The sequence below is a fragment of the Xiphophorus maculatus genome, chromosome 1 (assembly GCF_002775205.1).
Source record: "Xiphophorus maculatus strain JP 163 A chromosome 1, X_maculatus-5.0-male, whole genome shotgun sequence".
Classification (NCBI taxonomy): domain Eukaryota; kingdom Metazoa; phylum Chordata; class Actinopteri; order Cyprinodontiformes; family Poeciliidae; genus Xiphophorus; species Xiphophorus maculatus.
Window position 1 is genome coordinate 3,954,455 of NC_036443.1, and position 23,667 is coordinate 3,978,121.

Consider the following 23,667-nt stretch of genomic DNA (forward strand, 5'->3'; position numbering starts at 1 on the left):
CACATAGCGCCCAGGAAGTCAAAAAAGCTACCTGACAGTAGCAAACCATCATTATCTCACCATCAATGTTTTGTGCATGCTCAAACTGTCAAGGAATCCGTAAGGTGCATTCACACCGGCCCTGTTTAGCATGCTTTAACTCCAGCTCGTTTGTCTAGAAAGTCCGGTTCGCTAGGGGAGGCCTGCACAACCAAACTCTGATGCAAACCAAAAAAGTGACCTCTGGTCCACCTTTATACCTCAGCCTCAGTTCAGTTGAAGTAAACGGTTCAAATGCACCGCCAACTCAGGCAAAGGGTTTGGTTCATTTGAGAGTGCAGTGTGAAAAGTGAACCAACCGCAGCAGCAGAAAAACTAACAAATGCTAGAATTCAGGTCCCAAATTGAACAGAGTCTATAAGACTACTAGGTGTGAAAACACTATTTTTCTTCATCGCTCCGAATAGGACACATACAGCATCCTTGAAGAACACTGGAAGATCCTCTAAGACTCAAGACCATCCAAATTTTGACAGGTTGTTGTTGTCCAGGATGTTTTCCATTTTGCTCTGCAGTGTTTTACATTCCTCCACTGGATCAAGACAAGTCCATCCTACCCTAACAGGGTATCCTGTGGTTTGCTTGGGGTAGTTCATTAAAAGGATGAGCCTTTGAAGAGTAAACACCTCCACAGAAAAATTTATTCCCCTCAACGACATCCCATTTTCCCACTGCAGCTGTAATGCCCCGAATAAGAGCTGCTTTTTCTTTTCTATCCTCAAACGGTCAGTGTGAAATGTAAATGTTCACACTATGGTCAAAGAAATATTTCCCTGTCCTTGTTTTGTTGCCCTGCCCTGCGGTTACACCGCAGACCCTGAATCATGTTGGACCAATGAAATTACAGTTTATTTTCAAAAAGGGTCTTCATAATTCTCAATGCAATCTTTGTTATCGGTCTGCCTGTCTGCTCTCAGCAATAATAAGCGACTCTCATCCATATTCAGAGAGAGTGTCATTGAGACAGCACTGATACCTCATTATCTTCCTCACCATTATTACGCGTGGAGTGAAAGTGGAGACGGTGCGACGGCCATCGACACATGGGAGGAGGTGGCAGAATACAGTAAATGTGGAAATGTGAAAAAGCAGGAAAGGGAGGAAATATGTGAGATGTGAATGCATCAGAAATATGGCTGAAAGGAAGAGAAAACTGAATTTTTTTCAAGTGATGAAAACAGCGTCAGGATGCAGTTACACTTTTAGATCTTTTCAACCTGAACAAACGATAAACTTGTAGTTTTTTGACATCATTAAACAATCACAGATTCACGCCAAAGAAACAACAGAGACTTTGAATTTGGTGTAAGGTCAGGGGTCAACGGCTTACAGTGAGGTCTTTACATTTGCAGCAAAACCAGGATATAAAAATAATGAAAACACGGTGCAGTGTACTTTTACAGCCCCTTGTGTCACATTTTAAACTGCTTTTAATGTGAAGGATGCTTCAAAAATATGATTGATTGATTGATTGATTGATTGATTGATTGATTGATTGATTGATTGATTGATTGATTGATTGATTGATTGATTGATTGATTGATTGGCAAAATACCTCAAAGTAGTGCTTCTGCCTTTGTTTGCTGGACTAAAGATGGATGAAAAGGTTTTTCTCCAGATGTAATTACCATGTTGTACTTGTCACAGTTTTCAGTCTCAGGGTTGTTATTTTGACAACTCTATAATCAACAGTAAAAGGCAATGTGTGCAAAGAGCCTTTCTCTTCAGTTTGAATGACTAAAACATTATACAGAAACAGCAACAATTGTATCGTCACAAATGATATTTTCTTTTACAGTCATCACAGCAAAGTGAGATGAACATATTTTACTGCTATCTTGGCTTCCTTTATGTCTTCTCCACAACTTTTATACTTTTTTAAAAAAATTTTGTTGTTTTTGTTTTATTCTAAGCAGTGTTTTTAGAGTGGATGTATAAATTATTATAAACATTACTCAAGAATAGTCCTCACAGTTGATGCCTTGGTTTTTACAAATTATAATAAAGTACAGGTATTTCAATAATTTGATAAATATGTGCTAGTTTTAGAACCTTGTGTCTCTTTCAAAACACAATTAATGTAATGTTTAATGGTTTTTAGAAAAGGTCATGAAGAAAGTAGTATGTGGAATTTTTATTATTAATGTACTTCTCTGATGTTAAAATTATTTTTACCACTGTTTTATGTGAAAAAAGAGATAATTTTAATGTATTATTGCCCACCTCTTCCAGTAAAATGCTCAATATTATACAACGGTGTGTTGGTCAAGATTACAGGATGTCACGTCAATCAAAACCAGCAAAGACAGTCTTTTTTTCTTTTCTTTTTTTGTTGAGGTTTTTTCCAATGACTGCAGTCATATCAAATACTGTATCTTGATAAGGTCAAGTATTTGACAGCAGACGCTTCGGGTCCATGCATGTCAGTCCTTTTCTGACTCCTTAACTTTATTTTTTCCAAATGTCATACCAAAATCATATTCACAGCTGACCTTTCAGCTTCTGACAGTGCCAATGCAAGGCTGAACGTCTGTATCATACAGTATTATGTGTCATGTCGGTTTCTAAACCACTGCAAGCTTCATTTTGTCAGCATGTTCTTGAAGAGTGTATGAGAGAGAGAGAGAGCAACAGATGGACTTTATAATTTGCCACATCTTTTTTGGAAAAGCACATTTGCCACAAATTCATTTTCAAAGACTTTACAAACATAATTTGTAATAATTTAAATTTTGTTTAAATATTATGTTTGCGCTAAACACAATAAGCAAAGAAGCCTTTTTGTTGTGTTTTTGGTAGAGACGTGACTGTGGCAACGAGGTCTTTTTTGTTGTTTCTACAACTGGGAGTAGCTGATGAGCATGTCAAAACCTCAAGTACCACCTGAACTACAACCCACAATCACAGAGGTGGAAGTTCAAATCATGTCTTCCACTGATCATAATGGACAGGATCATATCCTTCACTCCGTCTTGGATGACATGAGTTATGACAACGTTTAATTTCCCTGCATCAGCTATTAATTCCCGTGAACTGGTGTAAGTGTTCAGGTCACTCTCCCTGTTTAGCTCAAACTCTCCAAAAATAATAACCACAAAATGAAACATCTAATATGATTGGGGTGTTTGACACAGTTATTAATGTAGCACTTTTTGGTCCGTCTATGTCGAGGTTTAACTATATCGTATTAACAGCATGTGGAGTAATAGCTGCAAATAAAAGCCGACGCCAAGTGGAGAAAAATGAAGGGAATTTTCACGTTGAGCTTTTCAGGCACAACAAAAGCCTTCCAGCAGCGTGTCTACCTGTCAATGCACCTGTTAGGACAAAAAGGGACCACTGAGCCAAAGCGCATCAAATGAAACAGGATATGCTAATGTAATTTTGCATTAGTTGCTCTGTATCACTCTATTACCCAGCCGAGGCGGTAAACACAGCGGAGCGCAGCGCCACTGGGGCCGCCTGTCGGAGTGTATGTGTGGGAACCTGCAGTCTGGTTCTGGCTTCAGCTGCCTGCGACGATGAAGAGGACAAAGCAGGCTGGGAAAATGGATGAGTGTTAAGGTGTTACATATGAGAAGGCCAGACATAGAGGTAGATGTGACGGTGAGGTGAGTTTCCATCATGGCGATACCAGTGGAGGATATGTACTTGTAATATTAGTCCTTCACTGAATTCTCTCAAAAAGTTCCCTTCATTTTTCAATGTCAATTCTGTACTTAATTCTGTCTGTTACATATAAAGCTTTACAAGACATATTGAAATTAACTCTCATTCTGTGTTTTCAGGGAATTTGTACATAAAAAACAATATATGTGAACAATGTCCACAATGTAATGTGGACAATTTATTACAGAGCAAGTTTTATTAACCTTTTTAACAGAGTAGATGTAGCCAAACACAGGCATAGTAGTGCCTCTAATTATCTAATGCACTCATTCACTAATAGTGGTGCTTATTTTTTGCTTATAGTGCTGAACATTAACCAACATTGAAAGCATTTATTCCACATAAATTCCAACCTGCTAATTTACTTGTGTGTTGTCTGAACTTTCAGTTGAATAAAGTTCAATATTTTAACAGCTGTGAGTAGATGTACTTGACAGCCGTCATACAGAGATTCTGGGCACACTTCCATTAATCCGCTGATAGTGGAGCTAATTTTTTGTGTAACGCTTTAATGGTTTTGCTAACCTTGAAGATGTTAAGCACACTTAGCTTCCTCTAAATCACTCTTTCTCAAACTGCGGTCTCCGGACCACTGGTGGTCCGTTTCCTCTCCACACGTTCTCCACCCATGAGGCGGTGCAGCAAACGACCTTTATTCTGTACCCAGAATTCAGTGAGGCAAAATCAGCAACAGCAAGCAATACTCAGCAACTATAACACTAAAACCATGAGTGAAAGGTCAGTTCTAAAGAATCACTTCCTGAAGCACAACAGAGTGCAGTATTTTGAAGTTAACTCTGGGGTTTGTTTTACAGTGGATTTATACATTTGACATTTTATCAAGTGAGTGAAGCTAATAGCCAGAAACTATACATAGGCTGACTGGTTGGCACACTGCTGCTAATGCGCTAACAGTAAGCTTTTCATTTAGCATTTAATGTTTTTAGCTAACCTTTAGAAGGTTAATTATTTTTTCCCACTTAAATTCTAAAGCTCTAAGTTACTTGCCTGTTGTATCAACTTTCAGTGAAATAAAGTTCAAAGTCTGCGTTCAAAAGTTGCGTAAGAGTTCTTGTAGTAGTTACCCGTTTGAAGTGGAAGACTCTAGTTCTGAAGTAAAGAGCTCAAACTCTACTGAAGGCCTGTGTGCTTTCTGACTGAAGCCCTGCCTTAGTCAATTAGATGATACTACTGTATATTGGTGTAGTACTTTAGTGTTAGTGGAATTAATGTTTTTATTTAGTGCTGTGCAGTTAGAACAGCAAACTTTTTAGCTAGCGGTGCCCACCACTGCAGAGGTTAAACCTGCCTGCTGGTCATCCTTAACTGAACCAAATCAAGACCTATTTTTAGACATTTTTCATCTGTTCTCCATTTTTTCCCCTCTCATTTATTCTCCTCCTACATCAATCACTTCCCCTGGGGCACAGAAGTCTCCCCCAATCCAGGAGCAGAAACCCAAATGAGTGGTGTTGTTCAGCGTTGCTTCTCTGTCTGACAGCCAGCTCTTGTTTGTTTAGGTTTTTTTCTCCCTGTAATCATCCTCTCTATGAGCTTCTAATGAAAGTCTCAGCAGGGCTTCAGGCTTCCCCTGGTAAAAGCGCTTTGGCAGAGAGGATGAGGCGCAGCCAGAAGAGTCCACAGCAAATTGAGAGAGTCATCATACAGCAAGCTCACAGAATCAGTAATCTGGGCTCTAACTGTGAAGAGTCAGCACTGTGGTTCTTGGTCAAACTCTTCTAATCTTCAGCTAAACTTGGCCAAACTGGCCACCAGGAATATGATTGGTTTTGTCGCTTTTAAGGTGATTTGCCAACAAGCTCATCAGCATGCAACGTTCCAAGTGACTTTCTCGCCACAGTATGTCTTTCAATTTTTTCTTTTTTCTTTTTTTTTTACTGCACAGACCTTTGCTCTGTTGCTCTTACTAACCTCAATGGTGACGATGCAGCTAATCCACAACATCTTTTTGAAGGGAGAAAAGGTTTCTCCTGAATGTTTTGCAGTCAGCATGTGTAGGTGGAGTGAGAAGCAGCAGTACTTATACCGATAACTGTGAGGGTGTTCTTCTCGGTTGAGAGAAATCTGGCGGTGCTCTGAACTCCACATGCCTTCATGCTGCAGCGCGCTCCGGTCTATGGGGGCTAACATCAATGGAGAACTCGTATCCCCACCTCTTCTGCCGCAGACCCCTGTCCCATCCCACACCCCCTTTGGAGGAGTGCTGAAAGTTTTGCTCAATTTATGCATTTTCCAACGAGCTTGTCTTTTTTTTCCCCAAGGACAACTACCAGCAGTTTAAGATTTGATTTTAACGCTACACTGCAAAACACAAACACTTACCAATTATTTTTGATCTACTTTCTAGTGCAAATATCTCAGTGTACTTGAAATAAGACAAAACAAACTTGAAAGTAACTTTTCAGCAAGATCTAGAAGATTGTTTTAAGTCAATGAATCCCTAATATTAATTTTATAAAGTACTAGTTCCAATGGCAGATTATTTCACCTATAACAAGAGAAAAATGTCTTGTTGAAATAATCTGCCATTAGAACTTGTTTTTTTTTTTTATCAATATTAAGGAATTATTGACTCAGATATTCCTGAGAAGTTACTTGTAAGTTAGTTTTGTCTTATTTCAAGTGTCCAATGATATTGCACTAGAAACTAGACCCAAAATACTTGGTAAGATTTTGTGTCTTTGCACAAAATCTAAACATAAAATATAAAAGACGTAAAGGTCGCCTGAACGTTTCACTGAATTAAAAAAAATAAAAATTCTAATTTCATTGAGTCATCTCATGTATCAAAGCTTTGCAAAAATGTTCCCTCCTATTGAACCTTTCCACACCGAGTTGTATCAGGATCTTATGAACTCGGGTCCTGCATGTCTGAGATGTTGCACTGTTTGAACGCAGCTTTCTGAAACGGCTGCATCCTTCATCAACTCTGACCATTTTGAGACACTTTTTACTTTTGACCAGGTAACAACTGTGACGTGAGCCGCCAACAGACCGGCTTTCCTCATTCTTCTCCCTTTCCCCATAAATGTCTGATGCAACCAGGTGTCACTTGCATAAATTTGGTGCTTGTGCAGCTGGGGTAAAAAGAGAGTTCAGTTTCTTTCAATTTACGCTCTTTAATATGTAATGGAATTAAAAAAAAAAAGACCAGATCCTTTCCAGGTTTTTAAATGATCAATTTATTATTTTAAATTAACTCCAACCACAAGGGTATTGTCTGAGACATTAAGCAATAACAGTGGGATATTGAGACCATTTTCAGCTAATATGTTTCAACTCATAAGGACATAATAACGTAAGTATATGACTGTAACTGGAAGATATTTTAAAAATCCAAAATAATACACAAAAACAATAAATAAAAGGAGATAAAAAACCATACACAAAAAACCCCATAAATAAGATAGATTATGAAGTCACTAAACAAAATTGCCTTTCAAAAAATATTAATCATAATGGAAATTATTAAGCTCAATTAATTTATTATCTGATTAATTAGTTGTTAATTGCAACAGGCTTATTGGTAAATACTGATATTGACTTGAAATGCAGGAGGACGAATCACACATAATTTTACCACTTATTTTGTAGAGTTGAATGATAGAAAAGTCTTGATGGAGTGACAATGCTCTAATAGAGAACAACAGGTATGAGAACAACTGACCCATTTAGTACTGACCTCTGGGCTACTGAATGGAACTGCTGGAGAAGACTAAATGTTGTAGCAGACTAAATGCTGGATCAAACTTTATGTTGGAGCAGACTTTATGTTGGAGCAGACTAAATGCTGAAGCAGACTAAATGCTGGAACAGACTTTATGTTGGAGCAGACTAAATGCTGGAACAGACTCTATGTTGGAGCAGACTAAATCCTGAAGCAGACTAAATGCTGGAACAGACTTTATGTCGGAGCAGACTAAATGCTGGGATAGAGTGCCTCCATTAGGTGCTTATATCAGATATTTTAGATGCAGGCAGATATAATCCATGCACGTTTTTTAGATGATATCTAACCAATTTCCGATATCTATATCGGATTGGACACACCTACTAATAGTCATTGAGTAGTTAGCATAAATTACTCAGAATACCAAAGCATTGTACAGAATGTGCAATTCTGTCTGAGAGCCCAAACTGGGTCATACAAACAAAGAACAAATGTTGAATAAAACCAGTGGCCCGACATTCCTCTGCAATAGTATGACACACTGATCAGATTATGAGGAAAATGACAAGCTATTGCTGTTACAAATGGTTTCTGGGTACATCGTCTCCACTCAGTTTTTTATATTGTAAAGATTAAACTCTTGCATGCAGCAATCTTGTTTCAGGATTAGATTAGCTGCTTTAGTGCAATAACAGAACATTTGAGAGAACAGCAGACGACTGTGAGTTTCTTTCTACTGCGTATATCTCGTATTAAAGCTGCACCATCTCAGCTGAGACATGAACATGCAAATATTCCAGCACATGGCCTCCGGCACGACATCTCAGCGTCAGCTCAGCTGGGCCACGCTATCAAAAGCAGCTGTCATCGGAGACTGATTCCTTGTACAGACAACGCTACGCTCAGCGTTGTGGGTTTAAAATAGTCTACCTGAACAACAGAAAGTTTCAAACTTACTGCCTAGCTCTTTTTTAACACTATGTCTGTATGTTGCAATTTGAAAATGCATCAAAAGTTGTATTAAGAAACATCTAGCCCTGCTTATTAAATCTGCTGCAAGAGAGTCCATAGACGTTTGAAACTCCTTCAGAAAGTCTGGGGACCAGTGATTGAGACCACTTTAAAAGATCACTAGAATGTCTGGCTGCCTTGATGTGAACTGCAAAGAATTGTAAGAAAGTAGATACCCAGTGTGACTTTAATCTGCTAAGCTGTCTTTGGGGACAAAGACTCCACAGAGAAAACCAACCTAAAAAACACCTTATACAATCTGCATAAAAGTTCTGATTTAGTATTTCTCTGGGGAAACAGGGCTCCAGACTTTAAAGAATGCGGCTCTTCAAACATATAAAACATAAGAAATATGTTCTAGTTAGATTAGGTCAAAATTGACTATTTCATTTCTTCCAAGTAAAATTCTGTGTGGCCAAAGTCGATGGCAAGAAGGAAACATGTTAGAAGCTGTAGAAGTGTTGTTCTAGCAACACATGAAATCTAACTCAAACATAGTGAAGTTACATGTTATACCTTCTTAAATGGGCAGTATTATGTAAAAGCAAAACATTTTCAGCTTTATATAATTATTATATTATTATTCCCTCATCAAAAACATACCTGGAGTGTTGCCTTGATTCTTTCGTGTATGTTTGATAAATTCTTTAATCTCCATGGCAACCATTCAGCTGTGCAAAATGCGTTGGTGGTCCTAGCCCCGCCTTCAAGACAGAGCCCCTCCTCAGAGCTGCAGTTTCTAAGCTTCCACCTCCCATGGCTGAGGAGGAGCAGAGCAAATGTCACGGTCAGAAAGCATGGGAAGCGGGGGGAATTGTCCCGTCAGACCAATAATTTCCGAAACTACACACGCGCAATAGAAAGCATTGGAAAAGCGCACATGGGGTCAGTGCAACGCCACCAGACCGCGCACAGAGTGAAAAAACTTGTGGGGTCCAAATGACGCCATCCATAGAGACCGTGAGAGGATTAAGAGTCATCCAGATAATCGACGTGTCCTTACGATTTTCAGAAGGGAGAAACTGAGACTGTACAGTGTAACCACTAATAAAGCCTGCTTTCTCAGCAGAGCCAACAGCCTCTATCTTAGGAGGTTTTTCTATGTCACACGTCTTTTTTTTTTCCTCAACAAACGCTCTCCTGCAGCACTTTGAAGCCTTGACAGCACACTTTTATCTTGTGCCTTGTAGAAAACAACTTTATATTTCTCAGGAGCCTGACTGGGTTGTGGAGCCGAGTCGCCTTTCACTCAGTCGGTCTGCAAGGCGCCTCGCACTTCACTGTGCAGAGGCCAGCAGTCATTAATCACAGAGCAAAGCAGAAGGAAATTAGACTCATCGGTACGGTAGCGGTATGATATTTCTGAGCTGTGCTTCTGCGACAATTAGGGACGAGGCCTAAAAGCTCCATGGTGCAGAAACCAACACCTGCAGCGCAAAGAGGTTAGGGGGGAAATGTGGCATAATAGGGCCAAAGCCCAAAGACACACACACACACACACACAGAGGAATATAGAGAAACAGTGGATATGGACTCTTTATGCAGCTGGATTTAGGAATAAAGACATAACTTGAAACGGCACCAGGAGAGAGCTGGAAGGAGGAGAACACACATTCACACACATGCCTCCGCATTTCACTCTAGGCATGACACACACTCTCTGAAAAGCATGCTTTGCATAAGTCACACACACTCTCAGACATGTGCAACTATAACTCACATACCACCTCTGATTAGTCTAAAAACAAACACGGCAATCACACACTTGTTGCCAGGCAACAGCGATACCAGCTTGGTCGTTCAACCCCAAAAAAACGCAGAGCAAGTTGACAGACAGGGAAACAGTGAGGGGGCGACCGGCGAGGGAGGCTGAGGGGCGAGGGGAGAAGAAACAGGAGGAGAAAGAGAGGAATTCCAAAAGCACATAAATTATAAAAATATGACATTTACTGCTTCAAAATCACTTTTCCATGGAATTTGCCAAATTAAAATATTTACAAAAAGCAATCACATCAGGATTTATTGTAAACATAATGTGATAATCCCTATAAATTAATTTCATCTTAAATTGTGAAAATATACAAAAAAAATGCAGCAACCAGGTCCTTAAAAGTTAGCTAAAAATTATAAACCATATTTCATTCTTTGCACACAACCTTAAACATACAGCCAGAGTTACAATGAAATAGCTTGGATCAAACAGCTAGAATGGCCTAGTCCAAGTCCAGGACAAAATATAACTTATAATCTTCGCTAGAGCTAAAAACCAAATGCTTTTGTCAGGCAACAGTCTTTAAAAGCTGTTTATGTCCTGAAGCCAACAAAATGAAATTCCTCAAGAACCACAAAACCTGAATAACCAATCAAACGAAGACACCTAATAATGTTCTTTACCTCATATGACAATTGTTTTTTATAGTTAAAGTACCAGATATTTACTTCTATGTTCAGGGGTTAGCACAAAGCAGCTTTTATAAAGACAGAGTAAAAACCTTTTCTTGAAATAAACCATACATATTTATTAAGGAAATTTGTGAAATAAAGACTAAAACAAAAAAATATAAATATTATTCTGCAATTACTAAGAGTCACACACATTATTCTGACAACATTCTGATTTAAATTATTCTGTTACTTTTTTTCACTCCCATTATCAGCATAAATCTAATACCAGTAAAAAACTAAACGCACCATCGTCATCCTGCCACTTCCTGTCTTCTGCTTTGTCTTTTCCACCAGTAGTAACATCCGGTTGTTGGTCATGTGACATTCCAGTTTTGCGTATTACACTGATTTTGATACTGCTGAAAAATCACCTCATACTAGCACAAAAACGGAAAGCAAATGTTTTCAAAATTGGCAAGTTTCCATTAAGCAAATTTATTTTTGTAATTCCAATCTGCGCAATTATATGGTCAGTAGAAACGCATACTGACTACTCAGTCGCACAGTGAACCCCAATCTTTTCACAGTTCTGTATATGCAGATTCTCTTAGGGAACGTAACTCAATTGTTTGCAGAAGACCTGCCTACTTGCAGATTTTTTTTTGTAGAGCATATCTAAAATGTTTGAAAGGAAATCGAGTTTGGGAAGCTGAAAAACCTTGGACACAGTGTTACTTAACATGGCTAGTTCTCGCAAAACAACCAATCTAGGAACGTCACTCCTTTTCCTTGGTGCCTTTTTGGTTGTTCCCCCAAGAGCAAGATAACAAGGACTGTGGTAGTGCCAGGGTGCCACAGTCTGGCACTGTGGTAGTGCCAGACTGTGGTAGTGTATATTAAGGTATATTTGGTTTTTGAACTATTAAACTTGGCAGTTATAAGCATTTTTTGAGGAGTCTAAAATGGTCGCAAATTTCAGCTTTTCACCACGGTTGTGGTCCCTATGCACCCCGTCCTCATCAGTAGTTATTTAATATAGCTATGATCATCTCTGCTTTCCTATTTTTGTGGTTTAAGGGTTACAACATTTATTTTATTTATAACATCACACCCATTTACTAAAAATGTATATTAGATTTTTGAAAGTTGTTTCATTCGACTCTTCTTGTCCAAGTCATAGTTTATCACTTTTCTTAATTAGAGATGCACTGGATCCACACCAAGGATGGGCTGCTTTCCTTTGAATATAAATCCGACCTGTAAATGTCATAGCAACCCAAGTAGAATATGTTAGTTGCCTATAAAACTGGAAGCACAAGAAGATAAACAACCTGGTGGCAATAAATCTCCACTGAACTGCAGGGCCAGACGTGGTGCAACGAAATGATGTTAAAAAGAGGAGACATTACTACAGAAGCGGAGAGCAGTGTAAGAATAACAAGAGGTTTATGTTATGTGATGACCACATATTATTTTTGGTATCTGAAAATGCATCATAAAACTGGTTTTGCACACCACTACAGGGGTCTCAGATTTTAAAGTTGGGGTCAAATACACAACATACAGTAAAGAAACGTCGACAGTGATACTTGTTCTGAATAAATCAAGTATGAATAAAATTTCTTATCCATATTTGGACAATTTATTCCTCAAATATCATGAATAAAATTGATTAGTTCTTTGTAAAAACAAATTACTCAAAGTTTGTTTTCCTTTTTTTAATGAATAAAAACTGCATGATTCTGAGTGGAACACTAATCCAACAGACCAAAAAGTACTACGAATAAGGGGATGTGTGCATTGGCCAGGTCCTGTTGACTTGTGTTCATAGAAATAAGTTACAAGACGTTACCCAAAATAAGCAACATCTGGACAGTGATCTCAAAAATTCCTTGGCAAAATCCAACCAAACACCACATTTGTTTTGTTTTTTTGTTTTATTTAGTTTTGGGGTTTTTTGGCATGTGTAACACCATCAAGCCACCACAACACCCACACTCCAATGCCTATAGTGTCTTTCTCCTCCTACTGGTCCTGTCAAACTGTCAGTACAAATATATTGGCATCATTATGTGTGTGTGTGTGAACACACACTGTTGGCACATGTCACTGACTTTGCCTTGAGCCGAGGATTAGTTCACTTTCACAAGTATTGTGCTTTGCAATTTAGCAAAACATGCACACATCAAGGTAGAATCTGGTTCCATGTGTGTCTAACAGATCGGTGTAGTGTTAGATTTGCTTCAAACAGTGTTGTTTTCTACTTAGGCCAAACTATTTAAACCTTTTTTTCCACATATTTGCTGTATCCCCTTCAGGGCTTGAGGCAAACTGTAAACAGAACTTCATACAATGACTTTCTTCCTGCCTATCTCCCATAAAAGAAAAACTTGTGGCAGGTGCGACTAATAGCTACCATCTTAACTGACTCTGCAGCTTCCTGCAGCTCATCTAGAGCATCGTTCCCCGATCCTGGTCCTGAAGACACACTGCCCTGAATGTTTTAGATGTTTCCCTGCTTCAATATGTCTGATTCAGATGATTGCAGCTCACCAAACAGTTGTTAAGCAACCATCAATTGGAATCAACTGAGCTGCAGCAAGGAAACACCTAAAACATTGCAGGGCCGTGTCTCTTCAGGACCAGGGTTGGGAAGCACTGCTCTAGTGTTACCAAAGGCTTTTGGTCACTTGTCTGATTAAAGGCTCTCCCATACTTTGGTTATGTGGTTGCAGGTTTCATACCTGGCACAGACCACCTGGGGCAACCCCTTCCGCTCCAATATATGTCACGACATATATTGGTCAGGGAGTGAACGCCACATTTTTCCTGCAAACAGTCTCGTCCATGTACAACGACTTTCCAATTTCCATCCATAAGTTTTAAGCCATTTATCAATCTATGTAGGTGTGTGTGAAGAATCATACAAATGTGTGTAATTTCTCAATGTCTGATAAAAGTTCCTCAAAAGTATTTATGTCACTCGCAGAGCCAAACCTGGATAGTGGCAACGGACAAATATGAACAATCCTGTCAAAGTGCAATTCCACATAAAATATGCCTGCACACTTCTGACCAATCACACAACGTATCACACAAAGCTCTGCCAAAATAGTCTGACCCGAACCTGGGATTGGGAAGGGGAATAAGATGCCTCCTTGCAAACAAGATGATGCAAGTTTTATCACGTGACTACGTCAATGAGATGCTGACCATTTTGAAGTTTTGGCTGAAGTATGGGAGAACCCTAATGCTCTCCTTGTCCACCTGGTCAGTTCAGACGGAACAGCAATGTCTTGGGAGGTTTGAAGTTGTTGGCAAACTCTTTCCATTTTCAGATGATGAGTTGAATGGTGTAAAAGTCTGCATCCTTTTATATTCCACTTGGCATTTATAATCTACTTTGTCTTCATCTCTCATATAAAATCCCCCCCAAAATAGATTAAAGATGGTGGTTTCTATGTGACCTAATATAGAGAAAGTTAAGTGGTATTCAAAAAGAGGAACCACGGTATTTTCCAACTACATGGGAATCACAGGCAGGCTTCACAAAGCCTGCCTGGTAAGATGGTTCTGGAGGGAAGGGTCCGCTGGACAGTTGAAGTTATTCAGGAGGAATAATGTGGATTTATTCCTGGTCATGAAACACTGGACCAGTTCAAGGCTGTTTACATGTGTTTTATGAACTTGGAGAAGGAAAATGGAGTAGTTTCTGGAGAGATTTATGTTTCCGACACTAATGAACATGACACTTACATGCCATGCTGCGATCCAGACTTAAAGGATGTGAATAAAACACAACGCGGCGTTGATCTCGCCTCCTCTCTGTCAGACTCAATGACCAGAGCTCCTGGTGCTGCCCTTCACTGCTCGTCTCATCTGTCTTTGTGAACTATCAGACAGCTGCCCATGAAGTGATCCATTTCCTTTCATTTCAGATTCCTCACTTCACCATACTCTGATTCCATATAGAATACCTTAGTGTATTCATCTCTCTGTATCGCTTTGCTTCTACTCTTTGTACCTTATGCGTCTGCTTTACTGACGGACTTTCATAGATTTTGGCTTTGTTTGTTGTTGTATTGACTAGCTTGTTTAGCTGCCATTGTAAGAGCATTTAGTCTAATTGTTTTCTTCTGCAGAGGAATAAACAGAGCTCTGCTTTGATTTATTGCATTTGTGAATTATCATCGCCCAGAGGCACTTTGTCTTTTTAAGTTTCTTTATTAGATTAGTGAGCAATTTAGAACTTTTCTGAACCAAAGCAACTTGATTTGTATTGCCATTCTCCAACCTTAGAGATCTGGGACTTAACAGCCTACTAAACAGGCAACTTGTTGCCTTTGTTCTGGTAAAATGAAACAACACCAGAAGAGTCATATACATCTGACATCCTTACATGTATTAAAATGCTTATTTTTTTCTGTCAACACAGAGAAAATATATGCCAACTCTTCTGTTGCGGTTTATTCAAGGTATCTGCAGGTTTGAGCAAGTCAAATTTAAGACCTTTTAAGATCTTTTTATGGCCAAAAAGCTAGAAATACAGGGGATTTGGGGGGATCCTCTTGTATTATAATCAAACATAATTGATTATTACACTTGATTGTAATACAGGCAAAATGAAGCATAATGCAAATATTGTGAAATTTCTGGGGTCTGTTTGTGACTCTTGGGATCTACTTTGTGATTTTCACACTGCATACGACTAGTCTCATCATCAACCCAAAGTGATGATGACTTTCACCTGACGCTGCTGTTTGTGGCTCCCTGTGTGCCAGGCCCATCACACACGATAGACACAAAAACGCTAGCTAGCTAGCAAGGGTATGTTAGCTGATGGTTGCCAGTATCTTCAACTGCCTTCAGCCACAGAACGCAATGAAAATGTCTGAACGCAATGATAACTTTACCTTGACAGAAATGTCTAGAGAAACACAAACAATGTATGAGATTAAATAGTCCTGTCACAACAAATTTTAAGACCTGTGATTAACTTTTTTAAGGCCAACTTACATTTTATTTAATGAATTTAAGACTTTCCTTTTAGATACATGAACTTAAGAATTTTTAAAAATGGAGGAACACCTTGTTTTTCTATAAAATTAGTGTTTAATTGATTTGCAAATTACTGCATATTATTTTGTTACTAATTGCACACCTTGGTATAAGAGCAAAGCATAGACATTAAGTCTTTCAGTGCCCTTTTTATCTTGAATTGTTTCTTTAAAGTTAGATTGAAAATTCTTGATTTTTAGTCACTTGGTCTAATGCTTCAGCGTGTGACGACTGACATGGTTTCATGTTTTGACATATTCGTACAATAATTCATCACCCCATTCATCAGCACATGAAGCTCCGGTGACTCTAATAACATCATAAAATGTTATTCTGATTAGCATTGCACTTAGACGCTCCTGTGTTCTGTTCTTAGCCTTCAACACGAGTTCATATTGCGGGTAAATAAAAAAAAAAAAAAAGAAAGGCTCATCACAGAAATGCGCCCTCAATCTTTCTCTATTACCTTGAAAGGTCACATTGATTCTTCACTTTATCTGGTTGGCTGGCAACAGTATGCTGCCTGACATGTAAACACAGGAAACAGCAGGGAGGAAATGCCTCAGCCTGCGTGTCATGCTTCTAGTTTTCTCTCTGCACTCTTTCTGCTCTCAGTCGTCTAAAATGTAAACACTTCAAACTTCACATTTTTTCACTTTAGAAAATGTTGTACAGACGTAGTTTTGTCTGCACAACATGTAGTTCGTTGGTGGTTTTCTTCACTCCATCTGCATCACTTTCCCACAATTCCTTTCTTTATTTTAAGCTTATTGCTCCATACCAGCTCACTCTACTTATTAATGCTTCATTGGATTTTTCAATGGACTTCCAATAAATGTTTTTTTTTTTTTCTAATTGTCCAAACCTTGTAAAGAATCATCTTCAAAGAGTTCTATGCAGTGAGAAAATGGACAATATGCAGCATATATTATTTTGGAGACATTAAAGAAGGAGTTCAATGTAGGAAATACCAGCAGGAATCATCAAGGAGTCATTTTAGCATCTTCTCGATTTGGATTTTGTATGAACAGTGATTTAATAAAGAAAATAAAACAATTTCAAAACAATGTAAAAAAAATTACATCCATTATAAAGCATCAAACCAAAAAATGACTGATTCATTCTTCCATTAGATTCAGGACTAGAGCTGGGGAATCAATTCAAAAATATCGACACCTAGTCAGTATAGTCATAATGTGAATCATATCTATATATGTTTGTTTTTCTTCTAGAAATATTGCAGCTAAAATGACTTCTGACCCTTTTCTGAAAGAAGCCATCGGTTCAAGTAAATTTACATTGGGCCAAACTTACAACATTTTTTACAAAAACTAATTTGGAGAGTATTGTTTTAGGAAACTACCATATCTTATGCACTTAGCAGAAGTTTCCATATTCTATAAAACTCCACGTTGTGAACAGGAAGAGTTTTATGAATCAGCATGCACTCTTTAGCCCCTTAAAGCCAGAAAACACCTGGGAAATGTGAATTAAGCCCCAGTATGTTTATTCAGTCAAGGCAGACTGCATGCTGATCGACTCTTCCACATGAAAAATCCTCTGCCACATTCAAGAAAGCCTGGACACAAACAGAGATATATTAACTGACATATCCACCAATTTCCTCAGGTTTAACTATTGACCAACTGACAGTCCAGACGCCGGCCTCAGACGCCGGTGCTGAGTGCTCCGAGGAAAAAGCTTCGCCACTTCTTATGAGCAGCATGAAATCTCAGCACTAACCACTTATGAGTGACTTCCACTAAAAAGACACTTCAACCCCTAGAAGCCCTGATGGGACTTCTTCCGAATGTATCGAATTATTTAGCTCACTTTAGCGTGTCACAGATTTGGGTTCATCAGTGCTGCTGTGCCAAAACAGCTGGATTCTCCACTGCAACTCTTAATTAGTCTACTTGAGGCAATTTGTAGTTATTGATGGATTGAATCCACAGATAAATGCAGATAAACTCATTGCAGCAGCGAAGCAACTGTGATAAAGTGCCTTGCAAACATTTTTCATTTTTTTAAACAAACGTCGCTGTTTTTAATCTCATTAGGCAACTGGTTACATTTTTGGAGGGGAGGTGGGGCGCATGGGTATCGAGGTAGAAAAGGGGCTGAGCACAAATGAATGTGATGTTAATTCATTCCATAAAGTCTCAACAAAATCCACTGAGGTTTGTGGATGTAGAATTACGATATGTAAATCAGCTCAAGGTGTTACTACTTTTGCAAGAAATGGTCCACTCACTCAGACCATTTCAGAACCTGTGAGGCCCCACACAACATTGAAAAATCTTGGATATATTTTTGCATTTTAGTCATACAGTGTGGCGTCAACTCAAACAGCAAAGACAACACATCACAAACAAACCGATTTCATTTGCTAACATGCAGATGTCAGATGGAAAATCTCCCAAAACCTCGAGACCAAACACGAGTTCAGAGTAAACAAACATGGCCGACTGGGAAGAGGCCATAGCGATAAATGGAGAAAAGACAATACAAAGACGTCTCCGACATTCACCGAACTTTCTGGTTCATCATGCCAGTGGCTTTGTCTTCTTTATTTAGAATTCCCCTCCATGTTTCTGCCACCTCGCTTTATGATTGGCTACACGTCAGACTCAACGAGTTGTGTTATCGTTTGTCCCTGGGAGGACACCATACATACTGCGATATCGGGCTAAGACAATCCAACATGTTGAATATCTTATTTTAGATCTTGACTTTAGATCAAAGCAGTCCCAACATCTTCCAGAGCGGACAAGATCACTCCTAACACACCACATACGGCAGGAAAATATCTTAAGATTATCTTTAGTACCCGCCCGATAATCGGGCATCGAGGCAGTTCTAAGAGTTCCAAAGCTATCATTCACTTATTACTCTTTCAACAATATAACAATGCTATGATTTTAAAAGTCAGCAGACTTTTACTTAAAGGTAACATCTCGAAAATCATGAAAGCAATTTCTACAACTTCTCAGAAGAGAGCAGCTGCATATAACAACGTCTCAAACACTGATTCCGCCGCCTTACCTCTCTCCACGGCGGTGACTCCCATAGAAGGCTGACCTAGACTGGCCTTCGTCTCCCACTTGCCCTCGTCGGGGTGGTACATTTCCACAGAGGCCAGTGGGGTCTGCTGCTGGTTCATTCCTCCAAGCACCATCACCTGTCCCCCAAGAGCCACGGCTGAAGCCCCCGCCCGCGCAGTGGTGAGCGGGGGCAGCTGGCTCCATGTCTGGCTCTCAACGTCCAGGACTTCCACGCTGTCCAGGGGCATGCCGGTCTCACTGCAGCCCCCAAGCACGTAGAGCAGGCCCTCATGGTATACAGGCGTGCAGTAGACACGGCGCTGCGACATGGGGGGGAATTGCTCCCAGTGCAGGGACTTGACAGGACTCACCGCCATCTCCTGTACAGGCATGTCTCCAGGGCCGAGAGGAGGGGACGCACCATTACACGCCGCGCTGGAGACGGAGAGCCGGAGGGCGGAGAAGATGGGAGCAGGATAAGGCGAAGCGGTGCGCGGGGTACAGCAAGGTGGAATAAAGGAGAAATAAGCCGGAGAGCAGGCTTGTTTCTGTCTGTTTTACTGACCGGCTGAACTCCTGAGTCCACAGAGGGACAGAAACGTGAGAACGGCGAGCAGAGTGGTCCTCAAAGTTCCTCACTTCCAGATGTCATGATACTTTCCCTCTTCAAATGTTTTATTCATCCAGCCATTGATGTTTTGGAGCACAAAAGCCATCTGCCCTACTGTGGCTTTGGTTCCCTCCTCTTCCTCCTGGCGAGTTATTCTGAGTAAAATTGGGTTTAAATGTAGTCCTTGTGAAAAATAAAAGATGTGCTTGAGGAGGAAACCCAGAAGCTTTGACTAGAAAAAACTCCAGAGTCTGAAGAACAAACAACCCAAGGAGAAACGTGACCATAAGATCAAGGAGCACTGACCTTTATTTGGGTCTCAATAATGGCAGAAACACTCTTCCAGGCGGTAAAGGCAATATTTCAACTCCTCAGCATTGGCTTTGAATGTTTATTTACATCCAAACCATGGAGTCAACAGTTCGGGGAAAGAAATCCTTGATAGCTGAATGCAAGTTTTTTTTAAAAAAAAAGCCCTACGAGAGTTCAGTAAGTACACGCCGTCTTTTCATTTGAAAGGAGTTTGCGTCACCTTTAATTAAAAGTAGAACTCCACCACTGTGACTTCTGAACTCCGTGCCTCATAGCTTCCTGGTGGCTTTGGCGAGGATGAGACTCTCTGGGACCTGGAAGGGAAAAAAAACAGTCCTGGGTGAGACGGGGGAGAAAGACGTAACATCAGAAGACAGATGTAAATATGTGCTGTTGCACAAACAGAATGTGAATTTCTTATTTTCACATTTATTCCCCACAAACCTACCCTGTCAGTTCATTATTTAACAAGAGGTGAAAATAAAAAGGCTTTTCTGAGCTTCTCCTCGCTTTCCGGGTGAGTTGGAGGTTAAATGTTTCTTAATAGAACTGTCCTGCTTTGCATTTAAATCAGTTAAGCTTAGGTCAAATGTTTCAGGTGTTCTCCTGCTAATATCTTGTAATAAGAATAGAATTGTTCCATTTCTCTGGACAGGCTTTGTGTCGCTGAATCGGGTTAGAAAGCTTTGGCAGTCATACATTTTCCAGTTCTCTCTACAATTCTTCCATGACACTGACTTTAGGAGCTTTGAAAAAAAATCTTTCTAGTAGTTAAGCTTTTTTGCCTTTAAGCCAGTGTCCCACAGTTCTGTAAATGTGTCACAAAGTGTGCACTTTCTAGATGCTGACTTGAGAGAAAGCATTCACCTATTTGAGGAATTCTGCTTCTTCTGATGTTGTGCAGCAAAAATACAGTTTACTTTGTTTTTTACTTTCTGGTGATGATAAGAAGAAAGTTCATGTCACTTTTAAATTCTACAGTTTTACAGTACAATAAATTGATCCAGTGTGTCCATTTCTATGAAAGCAGGTCTTTTCAAAGTTTTCTGGTCTAATGATGGACATCAGCAATGACCATAGAAAAGCAGTTGTCTATAATAATCTTTTCAAACAACTTGAAGTCCACCAATCATCAGTTAAATCAATTATTCACAATTGGAAAACACTGAAGATGTCTGGCAATTTTCCCCAAGTGTGGCCATCTTACCAAATTCTCCGTTAAAAATCAGTGGTCACTTTTTACTGAAACATCATCAAAGAAACGTCAAAAAACCCAGTTGATTTGTTTCCATTTTAATTCAACCACAAGAGTCAGTCCAACACACAATATTCATTGAAACTCCACAAACACAAAAAATGATACTTGTGTCTTTTTTTCCCCCACAGCTTGCCGTTTCTTTCTCAGCATGGCTTGTTGCTGCCGTCAGTTTTAGACTGAGTGAGCTGCTTCCGTCTGTAAATGCTAGCTAATGGGAAACAAAATAGAGCTGTGCTCATTCCTGCAGTTAAACTTGGCACATCTACCACTGTGTTGTTTGTTTCACTCTCTGTCAGAGCAGGAGCTGAGAAACAAACACTCCCGACCGCTGATGTTATTTGACTAAAGAACAGAATGTGGATTGGACGCCGTTCCACTGCAGACAAAAGGCACTTATTAGTGCGTGTTAGTGGGATTTGATCCACTCAGAGAGCAATCTTACTGGTAAATTCTGCATAAATGCTGCATTCTACCCTGAAAAGCTGTAGGGAGAAAATTTACTCGGATTCAAACAGAGCCCTTCACAACATTAAACACATCTCAGAATGCTGAGTTTGCCTGCGCGGGTGGGAACCTGTAATCATGTCAGTGTTCACCAATGGACACTTTTATAATCACATTCGGTCTTTTGGCTGCGTTTCCATTACAAGTGTGCATAAAACTGTCAGAGAAAACCCCACATTTTTGCAATTGCGGTATTTCCATAGAAAACAAAAAAGGCAATTAAAATCATACATGGATATGTTTGTTAACATGATTAACAATTAAGTCATTAGAAAAACATGCCACACCGTCGTCCTCCAACCTTCCATCGTCGTCTTCTTCGTGTTTTGTGTCAGTGGCAACATCCAGTTATTGATCATGTGACTCGTGTGTTTCAAAAAAACTATTTCACTTGCAGTTTTGCTAAATAAATCAATTTCAATATGACTAAAAAAAACCCCCAAAAAAACAAAAAAACCATCATCCCAACAGAAAAACCTTTTTGACATTAAATCTTTTTTAACAAAACCAACTTTTTTTTTAAATTGGTGAGTTTCCGTTGAGCAAATTTATTTTGAAAATGTCAAGTTGTGCAGTTATATGGTCAATGGTAATGCAGCTATTCTCTTTGTAATATAGATGTTTGACTCAGTGTATGTGGGTGTGTGTGTGTGTGTGTGTGTGTGCGTGTGTGTGTGTGTGTGTGCGTGTGTGTGTGTGTGTGTGCGTGTGTGTGTGTGTGTGAGTAGGACAGAGGAAAAGTGGTGCCATTCAGAGAAATAAAGCAACACAGTGAGGTTCCCTGCTCGCTGCCCTCACATTCTTTCTCCCAGTGTGCAGTATTACAACACATTCATAATTAATGATGCCCTCCTCCTCGTTACAGTTATGTCCTGAGCCCAGTGGACACCCTGACCTTTGAAACGTGTTAGGGTAAGTGTGTGTGTGTGGGTTTGCAAAAAGAAATTAAATGTTATAGCTCTCATTTTCAGTCCACCTGTGGGAAAATTAACCTGTCAGGCACAGACATGTATGTTTCTGTCATCACGGTGAAATCTTCAAAACTAAAATAAATAAATGAGCCTTAAAAAAAACATCCTTCAGGCATGTTTAATAAATGCCCTTTCCTAATTGGGAAATTGTATCCATCTGTTCAGCTCTTAACCTCTCCAAAGGTTTTGAGAGGAAGAAATTAAATTGAGAGCAAATGGGAGCTGAAAGAGACTGTCTTACAAATAGTAAATTTGAGATGTATTTATTTTTAAATGTATAACCTAAAGTCTGAAGAATACAGATGGGTAGAAAGGTGCAGACTCAAAATTCTGATTCAGATTTCTGAACTTACATTTTCTCCCTGTTCCTTTATTTCTCCTACAGTTACAGGACTGTTTCTTATTGGCCCACTTCTCTCTGTTAGCATTATGTTTCTTTTCTTCTTCTCGTCATTTCATCTAAAATACAAAGATGACAGTAAAAATTTATAGCTTACTAGTAGTGCCGTAGATCTGTCTTGAATCATGATTAAGCGTTGATAAAAAGTGAACACAAAGTATCAGGAAGAGGAAAGCTAACCTGATTTATTTCCTTATAATTTCCATGATCTTTTTAATTCCATGAGTTACAATGTAGTCTTGTTCTTCTAATTAAAAAGTGTCCAATTTTATGGTTTCTATCATGGACGTCCCAATTTATGTGTGAAGGTGACTTTGAAAAATATTAGTTTGGACTCAGCACACAGGTAACACGGTAACACTTTATTTGATTCTGTGCATAAGACTGACATGACACTGTCATAAACATGACATAATGCCTCTCATGAACATCAAGGAGTCTTTATGAATGTTTATGACTGTTGTCATGAACATTCAGGACAACAGTCATTTAGTAAATAATGACACTTTTAATGCAAAGTTGCTCTAAAGGTTGCATTGAAAGTCCATTAAAAGCGCCAACTTTGCATTAAAGTGTTAATATTTACAAAATAATTAGTGGCATGTTGACCTGGTTCAACTCATGAATAAACGTCCACACTCCCCACTCATAGGACTCTTTGGCACGATGTCTGTCTTTGAATCCCGACTCAACGCTCTGCTATTCAAATAAGCAT

General features: G+C 39.3%; 1 protein-coding gene across 2 annotated transcripts in view; it reads right to left on the minus strand.

Moving 5' to 3' along the window:
* Positions 1-23,667, minus strand: part of klhdc8b (kelch domain containing 8B) — a 153,623-nt gene that overhangs the window by 101,845 nt on the left and 28,111 nt on the right. For both annotated transcript variants that reach the window (XM_023334336.1, XM_023334341.1), the window contains one exon: positions 18,899-20,133. In XM_023334336.1, the coding sequence (XP_023190104.1) occupies positions 18,899-19,289 (391 nt within the window). In that variant the 5' untranslated portion in view covers positions 19,290-20,133. The remainder of the gene's footprint in view (positions 1-18,898; positions 20,134-23,667) is intronic.